The sequence below is a fragment of the Callospermophilus lateralis genome, chromosome 5 (genome assembly GCF_048772815.1).
Source record: "Callospermophilus lateralis isolate mCalLat2 chromosome 5, mCalLat2.hap1, whole genome shotgun sequence".
Taxonomy (NCBI): domain Eukaryota; kingdom Metazoa; phylum Chordata; class Mammalia; order Rodentia; family Sciuridae; genus Callospermophilus; species Callospermophilus lateralis.
Genome location: NC_135309.1, coordinates 16994257 through 17009312, shown reverse-complemented (window position 1 = coordinate 17009312; position 15056 = coordinate 16994257). Strand labels below are relative to the sequence as shown.

Here is a 15056-nt window from a genome sequence, read left to right as displayed (position 1 = left end):
GTGAGAAAGATCCTAAAAACATTGTCAGAACCCTCCCTATCTCTTAGAAAGCACGAGGACTCCTTACTGCCACATTGACGAGGGTGCCCGGGCCACTGACCCCTCTCAGTGATGGATGGCCTGAGCTAGCTTTGTGGAGCAAGGAGATGGCAGTTCTGTCTCTGATGCACCACCCTGGGTGACATGCCTGGTGGGGCATGTGGGAGTGATACCTCAGGAGCATCCCTTGGGGTGGAGGTGGGGTGCGAGGTGAGCAGGAGGAGCAAGAGAATGAAGAGCTATAAAGACAGAAGGAGGAGAAATGAGAGAAAGACGGGGAGAGGAGAAGGGTGGGGGGTTGGGAAACACTTGCTACAGCAGTCTGACCCTGCAGAGCTGCTCACTCTCTAGGAAAGAAATCTCCACTCCTGCCTGCTCTAGTCAGGGTTTACCTGGCCCTGGCATCAGAATTGGGGCCTCCTTAGCATGCCCTGATGTGGGCTGGAGAGAATTTTTCTGGGCCTGATCTTGTTGGGTTGGATCGAGGTGAGATTCGCAGTGGATTCCTGAAGAAATCTGGTTTGAGAAATTGAAAGTAAAGTTTTGTAGGGCAAAGCAGTAGCAGCTTGGGCATCAGGCCATGGTAATCTTTGTCCACATAGGGCCCAGGAGGGAATTGAAATGGGCCTCCTTTCCTGTGAGGAGGGCATCATCAAAGGCGGTCCCACCTGTCCTGGTGGCTTGAGCCTTCAGGTTTTATTACCCAGGTGTTCCAGGCAAGGATGGATGGGACCAGCTCAGACCTCTAAATTGCTTTTCTTATTTATGATTGCATTTCTCCTAGAAGAAAATTGCTGGCTCCTGCTGTTTGGATGTAGCAGGCTGGGTCACTAAGGGGATGGCAACATGTGATGGAAGGTACTGGAAAATGCCTATGCATTTCAATAGGAACAGTCCATAAATAACTAGTAGGAAGGAATAATATTGATATAGGTTCATGATTGCTTTTTTTTTCTTTTCTCTTCTTTCTTTCTTTTTTTTTTTTTTTTTTTTTTTTTTGGGGGGTAGAATCTCCCTAGTTTGCTGTGAATTCCAAAAAATTCTTTTTTAGATTACTGAGGAATTTTTTTTTAAAGGATGAAAAAGTTACATGTAAGTTGACTTTTTAAACGTTGGCTAATCTGAGGCTGTGCTCATTTTTGCTACTGGTTCCATTTCCTTCTTGAACTTTACTCAACTGCCTTCATTAATCTTCCAGGGATGAGTGGAGAGAAAGTAAGATGTGAGCGGCAGAAAGCTCCTTAGAGGGAGGCGGCCCCCTCAGCTTTGCTGAAGTCACTTATCACGCCCTCTGGAGCTAACTTTGGGTTTAGGGTGTTATTTATTTTTTTCTGATTCAAAATAATGGCATTTATTTGGCACCAAGTATATGGTCCTGGAGGGCCTGGAAAACCTAGCCACTCCATTCAGCGAGCGGTGCCCTGCTTGTTTTAAGTTAGACCCGTGCTGACTCCCTGTCTCCTTGGCGTGGCTGTGCTGACACTGTGATCACACTGGGTCTGGTGACTCGAGGGGGGTGAGATGGAAAGCGAGTATGCATCAGTGTCAGGGGATCCCTGCCTGATGGGACTTGCTCAGTCCCTGTCCCCTCAGGAAAACCCTCAGCAGGCTCCATTATTCTCAGGGTCCAGTCTGAAGCCTTTCATGGCCTACAAGGCCTACATGGTCTGGCCTCTACCTTTTGTCTTACTGCTTAACCCTTGAATCTGCTTCTTAGTTGCATCAAGCACAATTTCACATAAATAGTAGGACAAATGCATTTAAATAGTTGTTTAAGAGTATCTTGGATGGTGGCGAAGATCCTGCATGAGCCACCACAGAACGACATTCCATTCAAGGAAACACTCCTGCCTCAAACACTCCTGATTGAAAAGAATTCAAATATTTACTCAGTCTCAAAAGTGGGGAGACGGGGGAGAGCAATATGTTCATAAGGTCCAGAAAAGCATGCCGAAATCGTTTTGCCTCCCATCTCTTTCTTGATAACCTTTCAGCGGCTCTTCAAAAGTATTAAGCACTTGTTGCAGAAAGTGCTCAGCGGATAGGGGAGGAAAGAGGACATGGCCACATGTGTGTCCGTCATTCTTCCCTTGCTCCTCTAAGGTCGGTTTGCCAACACAGCTGGGATCTCTCAGAGGAAAGGACCATGCCACAAACACTAGCACCTCGTCAGCTGCCAGGCTGGTGCAGGCACATAGTAGGTGCTCGTTGAATGGTTTTGACAGACAGCCGTGGAGCCCCTGCAGTAATAGGCTACTGCTCATCTTCCCACAGTGAGAACTACTTGGTACGATGGGGCAGCAGGGGCTTCCCGAAGGAGATCGAGATGCTCAACAACCTGAAGGTGGTCTTCACGGTGAGTGTACCCCTCTTCTTGTCACCACGTCCACCTCAGGGGGATCTGATCTTGGAAGTATGGCTGATCCATTGGTCAGGAGGGGGCGTGGCCTCAGTGCAGGGCTGGGTTCCCAGCTTGATGGAGGGAGTTGGAACTGGCAAAGGCCTTCTGTACCCCGAGGAAGCCTTCAGGAGGACAGTTCTTCTCCTTCTCTCTCTCCCTCCCGCCCTGTCTCTTTCTCACTCCTGTATACACAGAGAACAGCACACACCTCCTGATCAGTAGTGCCTGGTACTGGGCATGGTGGCTACTATTCTGACTTCCCAGTTAATTCATGGTTAACTCAGCTTCTTCCTCTTTTCACTTTGGGCCTTTCTGGAAAACTTTCTAAAATGTGTATGAAAACCCAGCGCTTCCCTACAACATTGGCCGCCTTGGTAAATTGGATATCGTGAACATGATTGAGTCCTGGATGACTGAAAGTCTGGGGTGGGGGGGGACTTGAGAGTGTCCTTCGGAACACTAGTGCCCACTGGGCAAGGCTTACCTGTAGAAATGCTAAAATTTGTCATTTGGAAGATTTATTTCTAAGAATAAACTCGGCTTTTTCTGCTCTGAGCAGGGGGAAGCAATGGAAGAAAGGGGATAAATAACAGTTATAATTTCCAGCAGAGACTGCTCTCTTGTCCCTTCTTCACAGGCCATGTTAAGAGTGTGACCTCAGGACGCTGAGGTTATGGGTATCATTTCCTTCGGGGAGAAGACCACCCATGGGATTTTTCACTGTGTTGCCTGCATTAGCACAAGAAATGGCAGAGGTGGAGCCAGGGAGGGGTTTGGGCATTGACCAAATGGACGCACTGGGCCGGGAGTGACCGACACGCTAGATTAACCTACCTTGCTCTATGATAATTTCCCAGTTACAGCCCATTAAGTGCAATGTCTCCTGTCGCCTCGCGATAGATTGTGGTATAGCTGATTTATTTTGTTTGTTATTTCCTGAAAAATAGGCCAGAGGCGTGGGATAGGATCATAGGTCCTAAATGCTTAGACAGAGTTTTCTTGGCATATACAAATGTGCCTCAATTCTGTTTATTATCAGTTAGCAGGAGGAGCCTATTTGTTTTCTTGATAAATAGGAGTGTCCCACGGGGCTTCCTGATTAAACCATGAGACAGATGCTTCATGAGAGGGAGGAGGACGGGAAATCAATCTGTTCTTCCTTTGGCAGAGAATGCATCCCTGATGTCAGTAGGAAGGAAGGGCATTGGTGTCACGTGGTGTCAATGACGATATGGGTTGCCTTCATGGAATTCTGCCTGGGCCAGGGCTCTGCTTCTCAGAACCAGGGAACTCGAGGACTCTGGTTCCATGGTACTTCTCTCTGTTGAGATGGGGAAGTCCTCATTTTGGGAAGGAAGGTCATGGTGGTCTCATGGCTTGTACTGATTCTGGGGTGATCCAGTGAGCACCTGCTAGGTATGAGCTCTCTGCTGGGTGCTGGGAGACAGTGGTGATGGAGTCCTTCCTGTCATGGTGCAATGGGTGGAGGGTGTTAGATAATAAATAAGTGGATAACGAAGCAGGAGCCAGGTTGGAAAGCACTGCAGACTACATAGATAATCAGAAGTGAGTGTCGAGACCACGTTTGCCTGGATGTTCCTTTCAACTGGGTGTCGTGGTGGTGCTCCCGGTAGACAAGAGCCAAGAGCTGGCAGCCATGTGCCTGGCTGGCCTCTGACTCTCCCCTCTGGATGTCAGTTCTGTCTAGTCTCCACTCTGGGGACAGATTTTCTGCTCACTGGGCTCACAGAGCTGGCGTGTGGATCTGACCGACAGTTGATGTCCCCTCTGTCTGCCTCATAAATATTCCTGGGCCGGGCCAGAGGAAAGCAGCATGTGCCACGGGTTCCTTCCCGGAGACTCAGCCCATCTGGGGTCGCTGCTAACACAGGAAACAGGAGTGGACAGTAAAAGGAATGTTAACATCGCTACTCAGATGGTGCTGAGGCTCCATCATCCTGCTTCCCCCAAACCTGGCAGCTGAACTTGAGAACTTCACTTGATTGGTTCAACAAAAGTTCTTCTAAGTAGAATGAATTGGGAGACACTGCAGATTGGAGCCCAGTTCTCAGTAAGGATCACTCACTTACACACCCTCCAGAGGAGAATCTGCGTTCCAGCATTCTGGGCTAAGCTAAGATTCTCCAGGGCCAGGGAGTCACTGATGAAGCAGCTTTTAGAGATATGGCATCTTCCTTTGAGCAAGTCACAATCTTTACAGAAATCAAGGTGGATGGGGCTTCTGTAGGGACTTTATGGGTCTATCTCGTGTATTGGTCAGCTAGGGATGTCACAACCAAGTACCACGGATTGCTTGGCCCAAGCAACAGGGATGCATCTCTTCACAGTTCTGGAGGCTGATGTCTGAGGTCAAGGTGTCTCCCCTCATCGTTAACAGTGTGCTATTTCCTACCCTATTAGGTGATTGGCTTTTTACCAGCTTCTGGCCTCACCTTGTGGATGTGTCCTCCCCCTGTGTCTTCACATGCTCCCCCCTCGGTGTGTCTGTGTCTTGATCTCTTATAAGGACACCACTCATGTTGGATAGGGACACATCCTATTGACCTCATTTTAACTTGTTACCTCCATAAAGATCTGTCACCAAATGTAGCCAAACTGCAGGGCAGGGCCGTAGACCAGAAACCCCGACTGGAGGACAGGACATCAACATATGGATTTTGGTGTTGGGCTGGGGAGGGGACACAATTCAGTCCACCCCATCTGGAGCCCTTCAGGTTCCAGGGCCTTGGTGGCTCTAAAATGGCTCTGAAAGATCAACCTAGATACTGTAGAAATAGGAATGATCCTAAGGGGAGGAGAGAAGTAATTAAGGATGGAGGACATTACGAAGGAAGCAGGGTTTTGAGGATGGAGAGGCTTTGGATGTGCAGAAGAATAAGAGGCAAGTGTTTGAGGTGGGAGGGAGGGGAGGGTCAGGAAGAAAGAAAGACCCAGGGTTGAAAGCGAGCCTCCTGCGTCTGTGGTGCAATAAAGAAATCTTTGTGACAAAAATAGAGTCTGATTTTCAGAGAATGGTGAGGGACCAGTTGGCGAGGACAGCTGGATATATTATGTCTAGGACCTTTCATGTCAACTAGGAAAGATTAGCACTGCTAATAGGGTAGGAAATAGCACACTGTTAACGATGAGGGGAGAGAAGTAGAAGAAGAAATGCGGCTTCTAAGGACAAGTTGTAGGTCCTCTCAGGATGGCTGGGAGGAAAGAGCCAGGCAAGCCAGAGCACAGGCCCTTCAGCCATTTGGATGTGATGTAATTGGGATCTTCAACCCAGATGGCCCAGGGCACGGTGGGGTGCAAACGATAAGGGGGGTATCAGTCCCATGCGGCTCCTCTTTCCCCTTACCCCCTCTCCCTTCTGAGCTTGCAGAAGGAGAAGCAGGTGTCCACCCTCCAGTTGGTGAAGGACAGCCCTTGCAGGAGTTGGGGTTCTCCAGAGAAATGGAGCCAGTGGGCTTGCTGTTGGGAATCTGCAGGGCAGGCCAGTAGACCAGAACCCGATGGGATTTCTAAACTACCGTCTTGAGGCAGAATTCCTCCTTCTCTGGGAAACCGTCACAGCAACACCTAGACCCGAGTTTGGCCAGTCAGCTACACACGGTAGCTCAGCCAACTTGGCACATAGTATGCAACCACACAGCTCCGCACAGGAAGATACAGACCATATGTGGGACTTGCCTTTCCCCCTCCTCTGCCCCACCCCCTCCTCTCACACCAGCCTCCCAGGAGGATGGAATGGCTGCTCTACCTGGGCCCTGGCTTGGATAGAAGCAGATGCCTTGTCCCCCATGCACATGCCAACATGAGAATTAACTCCAAGTGGGAGAAACGTGCTCTCCTGTGAGGGCTGAGGGTTCTCTGCTCTGAGGCCAGCAGTGTGTCTTATTCCTTCCCGAGAGGATCCTAGGCCAGGATCCCAAAGAACACTGAAGCCTTCAGATTTAGTGGGGCAGTTGGATGCAGAGACACTCGGGGGGTCCCTCTGGCATGCCTCCATGATGGTGAGGGAGCTGTGTGGGAGTCAGTGTGTCTGTGGTCTCTGGAGAAGCCGTGACTGGGCTGAAAGCCCAGTGTCTTCAAGGACTAAGGTCATGGCCTTAGGGAAGCCCTATTTTTCTTTGTGTCTCAGTGTCCCCATCTGTGAAATGGGATGCAGAAATAGTATGTACTCCAGAGAGCTCTTAGGGACCAAATAATGACATAGTGGACACTTGGCACAATGCAGAGCACATTGGTGGAGCTCACCAGTCCAGCTTTCCTCCTTCTAAACACACAGCTAAGCACAATTTCCTGCCTCCTTGGAGGCAGGTGTGGCCGCATACCTTGCTGTGGCCAATGAACTGTGAGCACAAATGATGATGTGCATTTCCTCTGGGTGGAAGTTTTAATAACCAGTGAATTATTTGCTACTGTGTTGGGTTTTCATTGCTGTGACAAAATACCTGAGAAAATGAACTTAGAGGTGTAAAGTTTTATTTGCCTCATGGTTTCTGGGCCTGTGATGAGGCAGAATATCAGGTGGAAGGGTGTGGCAGACCACAGCTCCTCCCCTTCTGGCAGCTGAGAAGGAGACAGAGAGAAAGAGAGAGAGAGAGAGAGAGAGAGAGAGAGAGAGAGAGAGAGAGAGAGAGAGTCAGTCAGTCCCTGAAAACATACCCCTAGGGACCCACTCCTTTCAACCCAGTCCCACCTCCTACAGTTTCCACCCCCTCCCATAGTCCACTCAGATCATGAAAGCATTAATAGATTGATGCAGTCAGTTTTCTCATGGTCCAGTTGCTTCCCCCCAAACCCCACCTCTAAGGATTGCTGCATTGAGGACCAACCTTCAACACATGAGTCTTTGGGCGACATTCCAGACCCAAGCTATGACAGCTACGTTCCCTTCCCCTACTCTGGGAACATTTGAAGCAGCTGTGCCAGGGTAGTACCATCAGGCAGGGCCCACAGTGAGGGAGGGAGCAGAGCTCTGGCCGTGGGCATGGGACCTGCAGCCTGCATCTGAAAGCAGCCCCTTCTGTGTTGCAGGCTCTGAGACAGACAGGGGCTGTTCAGTGACACCACAGCCCGACCCATGTATGAGCTTGATGTGTCCAGTCAGTGGTGGCTCTCTTTTACTGCCCCCTTCTTTTGCCTTCTCTCCCAGAGATGCTGACCAAGGATGAGACTGATGGAGTCCTTGGTAGCAAAAGCTACTTCTGCAGGGGTCACCTGCCTCTACAACCACTGTCACTCCTCTGCCCTTCTCTCCTTCTACCAGTTTGAAGTGGAACACTTGGGTTGGAGCACAGAGTCCTGTCCCTCAGTATTCTTTCCAAGCCTCACCTGACTTCTGTGCAGTGGGTGTGATGTCTTGTTTCCTACCTTTTCCAGGACGAATTGCAGGTTTGGCCCAGGTACACCAAGTGTCACACGCATCCCTCAGAAATGCCATAGTAGGTTTGCTCGTCTCCTTGTCCCCAGTCAGCGCATGACATGTGTACTTCTCCTTTCCCTTCTTTCCAGGACCTTGGGAACAAAGACCTCAACAGGGATAAGATTTACTTGATTTGCCAAATAGTTCGTGTTGGGAAGATGGATCTTAAGGACACTAATGCCAAGAAGTGCACGCAGGGGCTGAGGAGGCCCTTCGGAGTGGCAGGTACTGACACTCCATACCGCTGACTTTCTGGCGTGCCCGTCTTCGTGGTTGAATTTTAAAGACTATTTCTTTGCGCCCTTCCCCTGCCTCACCCCATCCCCCCACACGACATATGCCAGACATATGTCTTAATAACTAGGCTTTTGGTGACTAACAGAAATACGCTTTTGGTGACTAAGCCTGGATTCACATTGAGCGCCGTGAGTAATGGATTCGGGGTCTGGGGTTGAGCGTTGGGAGTCACGTGCCGTCAGAGCAGACGGTGCCTTCGCGCCCCAGGGCTGCGGAAAAGGAAGAACATGCAGGAGAGATCTAATTACCAGGAGCAATTCCTTCTAAAAAATATCCAGGACAGGAAATGCAGTTACACGGAATGAGTCACCCACCTCGGGTCTGAATTCCACGGGGACCTGGTGAGTGGGCAGGACCTGATGTCCCGCAGAGGCTGCCTACAAGGCAGCTGTCCCGGGTTTCAGGGCACCAACGTTCTCATCCCACTATTTGGCTATTACTTGCACTATTATTTACCTAATATATTTCCTTTTAATTAACCCACTTTATTGAAACTAAAACACATTTATCTTAAATGATAGTTTAAATACCTGGGACATGGCAATTTGATATGCCACTTTTATTCTTTTTATTGAAATATAAATTTTTAATCGCGTACCATTAATAATCCCTGTGTACCCTATCTGAACTCACTTCGGGAGGCCCCATCTTCTGCAATCACAAATCCACCGGCTTTCCAGCTCGTCTCCTGGTGCTCCTTGTGTAGTGGTGGAGTGGAATAGCGTATTGAGCTACCTGGATTTTTAGCCTGCGTTGACACTCGCAGGCCCGTCAAGTGACCTGGGGCCTTGGTTTCCCCCAGGGCCTTAGTTTCCCTGTGTGTAAAAATGAGGGTCTTGGACCTGGAGGCTCCATGGAAGCCCCTCCTGCTCTTCAGTGCCCTGGTGCTGTATGCAGACGCTCCTCCCAGCACAATGGTCCTGCAAAGGCAAGGAGGGTCCCCGTCGTGTGTGGCGTAAGAAGCTTCAGAGGCCCAGGACGCCTCTGGAATTGCAGGGTTCAAGGATTCTACAGTCAGGTTTCTGTGCATATGAAAAATGGTGCATATTTCACTGGATTATCAAATTCTGCAGGAAGTCTCTGTACTTGGGTTCGGTAGGCACAGTAGCTATTAAATGTATGTGACAAATGCCAAGCTAATTGCTCAAACCCGTGTCTCTGACTGCTTCCTGTGGCCTCTGCTAAACTGCTTTGCCCAGAGGCGTCTACAAGGGTGCTGTGTGCTCAGAATTGGCTGTCCACGGGCTGTGCCTTGCTGGGCTGCTTGCCCCTTTAGACTTTCCCAATCCCAGCCTCCCCCTACCTCATGTCTGACAATTTGATCCCACTGCTGTCCCTTCCTCGGATCAAGGAGGGAGTTGAACCATCAGCTCATCTCTCTTCTCTTTCTAGTTATGGACATAACAGACATCATCAAAGGGAAGTCAGAGAGTGATGAAGAGAAGCAGCACTTCATCCCGTTTCACCCGTAAGCGATGGCCCGTGCCTTCCTAGATCCTTCCACCATACCCTTCCTCCTGGAGAGCCACTCCAGTGCAGGGGGGACCCCTGGCTAGCAATAGGGCAATCAGGCTGGGCCTCTCTAGAGGAGGGCAGGGTGATCCATGCCAAGCTCCTCAAAACCCACCAGCTGTTACTCAACAGACTCTTCCTGAAGCCTGGCACAGCCCTGTGCCAGGCAAGGGGGATAGAGTGATGGGCAAGAGCAACACGGCCCTGTCTTTGTGGAGCTTGTCCTTTAGATGGCAATTAAATAGATAATCAGAAACAGATTCATGCATTCATTACAAGCGTAACAGGGACCTCAGAGCTGGGATGCATCTGCATTCTGGCAACCTGTATTGAGGAGTCCCATCCTAGTACTCATGGGTGATACATCCATGACTTGAGGGAGGACATTGAGGAAGGTAAATGTCCTTCTGTGCTCTAAAAGCTCTTGGAGAAAGCAGGAGAGTGTTGTCAGTACTCAGTCACCCCCACGACTGTTCGTGTACCAAGGCCAGTGGCTCTGGGGAAGGAGTGTGACTGGGACCTCGTGGGAGAGACAGAAGCCTTAGCCACCCGTGGAGCAGTGTTTGGGTTGAGGGCTTGTGGATCCTTTCTTTTTAGGAGTCTTCCTAGGGATAAAAATGACCTCTACTTAGAACATTGAAATCCCCCAACTTCAGAGCGTTTTGTGAGTGTGTGAAAGGAGCCCTGTGCTTCCCGATGGCCCATGTGCACCCTGGGTGAACCTCTAGGCTGGCTTTCCAGCCATGGCACCAGGAAGGCTGGGCAACTCCCTGGGGTACCCTGGACAGAGGTTGGATGTGCCCTGAGGGCTCCATGTGCTCACTGTGCTCCCTTCCTCCCCAGGGTCACGGCTGAGAACGACTTCCTTCACAGCCTCCTGGGCAAGGTCACAGCCTCCAAAGGAGACAGCGGAGGGCAAGGTAAGGTGCCAAGATACTGAGCAGCGGAACCCGCCCCACACCACCCAGAAGCCTAATTCCCAAGGAGACAGAGCAAAACCCAGACCCTGGGGAGCTCAGGCTTCCTTCCAGATGGGCCACTGGGAGCACCAGGTCTGTAGGGAGGGGAGCACCGGGTCTGTAGGGAGGGGAGCACCGGGTCTGTAGGGAGGGGAGCACCGGGTCTGTAGGGAGGGGAGCATCTCTGAAGCAAACGAGAGGCAGGTCCTAGTGCCCAGACAAGGAGAGGAATTGGTCGGTCCATTCTCTCCAGTGTGTCAGGCACTTTCGTGGTGACCTTGTTTTATCTCACCTTACTCAAGTCCCGTGAGGTGGGCCCAGAGTCCAGGGTTGGGTCACTGCATTTGGGGTTCTATGTCTGCTTCCAGTGGTCTCCAGAAAGGACTGATGGCGGAGTGGGGTGGGGGCCGACTGAGAGAATACCTTGCAGAAGCTCACCCTCCCTTCTAGGCCTCTGGGTGACCATGAAGATGCTGGTGGGTGACATCATCCAAATCCGCAAGGACTACCCACACCTGGTGGACAGGACCACTGTGGTGGCCAGGAAGCTGGGCTTCCCAGAGATCATCATGCCAGGTGGGACCTTCCCCTAGGACAAGCTCTCGGGTCCATTTTATTTTTAAAGAGTCTACCCTTTTCCTTTTTTTTTTTTTTTTTTTTACTGTCTTCCTTTTTCTCTCCCCGAAAGTAAACCACTGAGAACAACTTCTGTATATCTAGAAACCTCTGTGCATCCACGAAATGAACACAAACACATAAGTACACACACGTGCGCTTTTTTCTCCCGCAAGTGGGCTCTCACTTCATATATACGATGTACCCTTACTTAATACGCTTTTTATACTGTTCTGCAACTTGCTTTATCACTCAATAATTTATCACGGGCATCACTTCTATTTTACTACATGTAGAACACTCTTTCTGGGGGGAATATTGTCATTCTCTTAAATTTTTAAACCTTTTATTGCCAAAGGAATCCATGCTCACCATAAAATATTCAAGTGGCCCCGTAAAGGTCTAGAGTGAAATGTTATGAGCTCCCCCACGTCTTTGTCTTTAGACGTAACCACGACTATTAATTTTTTTTTCCAAATGTGCCTGTAATTTCAAAAGGTGAGATCGTGTAATAACACTCTTTTGAAACGTCCCTTTTGGTCTTGAGCGCGAGGCTTGGTCTTCCGCCCGCCATCCCTCTCCCTGTCTCACCTTCTTCCTCAGTTGAGGGCTGGTCCATGGGGTCTGGATGGGATTTATTTGATCTCTATAATGAGATCTCAGCTCCTTGTGGGTTCCCTTGCAGAATGTTTTATTCTGATTGCCCCTCCTTCCTGAAAATCCTGTGTCCGTGGTCCTGGGGTACAGGAAAGCCACTCTCTTCTGGATGGGTCTATTCCTGGGTTTTTCCTGGGCCCTGATCAGTTCAGTTGAAGCTTTACTTGGCCTTCCCAGAAGGTGTCACTAGAGGATGGAAAGCAAGGGATCTTCAGGTGGAGGAAAACATGGCCACTTTTTGACCATGCTATCCCTTTTTTGGGGATGGATGTCCTAGCGTCCCTCCATCCCTGCGCTCCCCACTTCTGCATTCTCCCGGCAGGTAAAAATGCCTTTCCCCAGCAGTTCTGATTTAACATCCTAAACAGCGCTGCCTCCCCTCCAGCTCTCCTCAGAAGCCTGTCTAACTCTTTCTCCTCTCTCCCTCCGCCTCAGGGGATGTCAGGAACGACATCTACATTACTCTCTTACAAGGTGACTTTGACAAGTACAACAAGACCACGCAGAGGAATGTGGAAGTGATCATGTGTGTGTGTGCCGAGGACGGCAAAACGCTGCCTGTAAGGGCTCAGCCACGCTGGCTCTGGGGGCCGGGGCTTGGGGGCGAGGGGAGTGGGGATGGGGGCAAGGAGCGGGTCTGGTCATAAAGATTCGCTTCTCCTCTCCCAGATTTGGCTCCCTCAATGCCAGGTGCCTTTGGGATGGCTCTGAGTGATGTGGGCTACACCTTCGGAGCCTGGTTAACGTGGTGTCACACAGTGAGACCTCATGTTGTCACTCCTTGGTGCCCAGGCAGTTTTTCAATGCCTGTTTCTTATCCTTTATGACCCCTTCTTCTTCTTTTTATTTTTGCTTGGCCTCTGCTTATAGGTTAGCCTTTTGCAGCTAAAATGTTGTTCTTGTTGAAACCCAAGCTGGTTTATTCAGGCAAAATCCATAGTAAGAAAGAGGATCAATACAGAGCCTTGGGCTGGTGTGAGGCTCAGATGTCCTCAAAGCAGACATTCCTGACACTTAATCCAGCTCCCCAGCACTCAGCCAGGAATCCGGGTGGAAAGCCTTATTCACAAATTGGTCTCCAGAGAGCTCACAGAGCCTACTCAAGGATGCGAAGCACATGGCTATATTTATCCAGCATATGTCCCGGACAATATTTGTCGTGTGTTTACATTTATTTACTTACATTTCCTGTAAGGTTGTCAGCAGTTGTGTCCAGTGTGTAGGAGGATTTTTGCTTCTCAATTCCTCCTCTTGGAATACTTAGCCGAAAATAAGATCAATTCTCAGTAGAAGTTTCAGTGCAGGATAAGCTTCCTCCAGAGCCACTGTAGGGGATCCCACGGTCCAGGCAAGCAGAGCACTGATCAGAGAGGGGCACAAGGGCTAATAGCCATCGGCTCTAGCCTTGGGGCCTCAGCTCAGGCCTGGTATTGTCACCCTCTCCCTCAGAATATCTGGTGTCCCCAGGAGAACTCCCCTCTGCCAGGCTCTGCCATACTGAGATGCCTTTCCACCCCATTACCCTGCCTTTGAGAGATGGGACTGAAACCTTTCTGAGTACAACTCCTCCTCCAAGGTCATCAAGTTAGCAGGTGGCAGAGATGGGGTTTGATTCCAGGTTCCAGGTCTCCTCATCACCCATCACCGTCACTAGAGGGCCTACACATGTTTTTAAAATGCTCCCAGTTACTTCTCATTTGAAAAGTGAGGCTGATAACTCTTCTGCCAATTCTGGGATGATTCAGACTTGTTTTATAATTGTGAAGAAATCCCTGCTGGTGCCTTTTCGTTCACAAAACCACCCTCATTAATTAATATCTTCTTGAGCAAAATCCCTGCGTTTACCTCATCCTCTTATTGTCGGATGGTGAAACTTTTCTGAAAAACAGAATAAGTGAGAAACACTTGGCTGAGAGGAACACAAAGGAAGAGCAGAGGGTTTTTATCTGAAAGGAGAAATTGCATTTCAGGAATGTATAGACAGTTGCTTTGAAGTTATTTTTATCCAGCTATCTGGAGAACTTTTTAACCTCAGCCTCATTTTTAAAACATGGATATGCCGGCCTTGAATGTTGCCGAAGGACAAATTAGAGGGAACAGGCAACAGGCAGGCGGCCTTCTTATCTCACGTCGGAACCATTTTTACCTCCACCTTTGCGTCTTTCAAGTCACACCCTGGCCGCTTAGATGCAGTTATCAAAGATGAATACATAAGCAGGACTTCAGGAGCTGAAATGCATAGGTAACCGTGGGCCATGGAGATAATTTGCATTTTCACCTGTTGGGGAAGTTATGGGGAAGTGCAGTTGACCAGCTATTGAAAGTGGCTAAGGAAGCCCGTGGGAGGCTTTTCTTTCCCTATTTGCAGAAATAAATATTACGGTCTAATTAAGTGTCACACAGCCCACTCAAAAGCTCCTGCTTTATTTGGTGGGTTCCTGTGGGAACAGTCCCTGAAGGGAAGTATCGATTTCCTCTCTTGTTCTAGGTGCTGTCTTTGGCAGATTAGGGCCAGCTAGCGGAAAGGGTTAGGCTGCCCTTGGCTCACTTTGGGTCCTTAGGTCTTTGCTCAGGTGGGGCTGTAGCAGAGAAGCTCATGAGCTATATAGTAAATATGGATAACAGGAAGGAGGGTAACCTTGAGAGAAGGCAGGCCATGCCAGGCAGCCCTGGAAGGGAATTCAGAAAGACAAACCAGCCTGAAGCAGGTTCCTAGAGGAGCCCAGAAGCCCAGATGCTGCCTGGCCCGGAAACCTCTGTTTTTCTGAGGCCATCCAGCTTAAGGTATTGGAGGTAGGGACTAGAAACAGTGTGACCTGGTGCTCAAGATCATGACCCCTGGGGCCAGGCCACCAGGTGCAAAGCCCAGTACAGCCTGGATCAGTAAAACAACTCTGAACCAGTCCATGACCTCTCCAAGTCTGAGAGTCTACCCAAAACTGGGATGAGCAAAGACACCTCACCCTTGTGAATATCAGATGAGTTGACCACATCGTGGGTGTTTGCTGAATCCACTCATTATTATTAGAAAAGTGTCATATGCTTCAAACCCGATTCCCACCTGCAAACGCTGGTTGACATCTCCCATGACGTGGCACACCCTTGGTCAAGTGCATTCGCAGCCGTGGCGCATCTGCCTCGG

The 15056-nt window shown here is 49.7% G+C and overlaps 1 protein-coding gene across 1 annotated transcript in view; it reads left to right on the top strand.

Moving 5' to 3' along the window:
• Window positions 1-15056, top strand: part of LOC143398987 (dedicator of cytokinesis protein 2) — a 401674-nt gene that overhangs the window by 38224 nt on the left and 348394 nt on the right. Inside the window, exons 9-14 of the mRNA XM_076855686.2 lie at window positions 2314-2395; window positions 7964-8099; window positions 9564-9639; window positions 10527-10603; window positions 11093-11218; window positions 12350-12474. Of these exons, the coding sequence (XP_076711801.2) occupies window positions 2314-2395; window positions 7964-8099; window positions 9564-9639; window positions 10527-10603; window positions 11093-11218; window positions 12350-12474 (622 nt within the window). The remainder of the gene's footprint in view (window positions 1-2313; window positions 2396-7963; window positions 8100-9563; window positions 9640-10526; window positions 10604-11092; window positions 11219-12349; window positions 12475-15056) is intronic.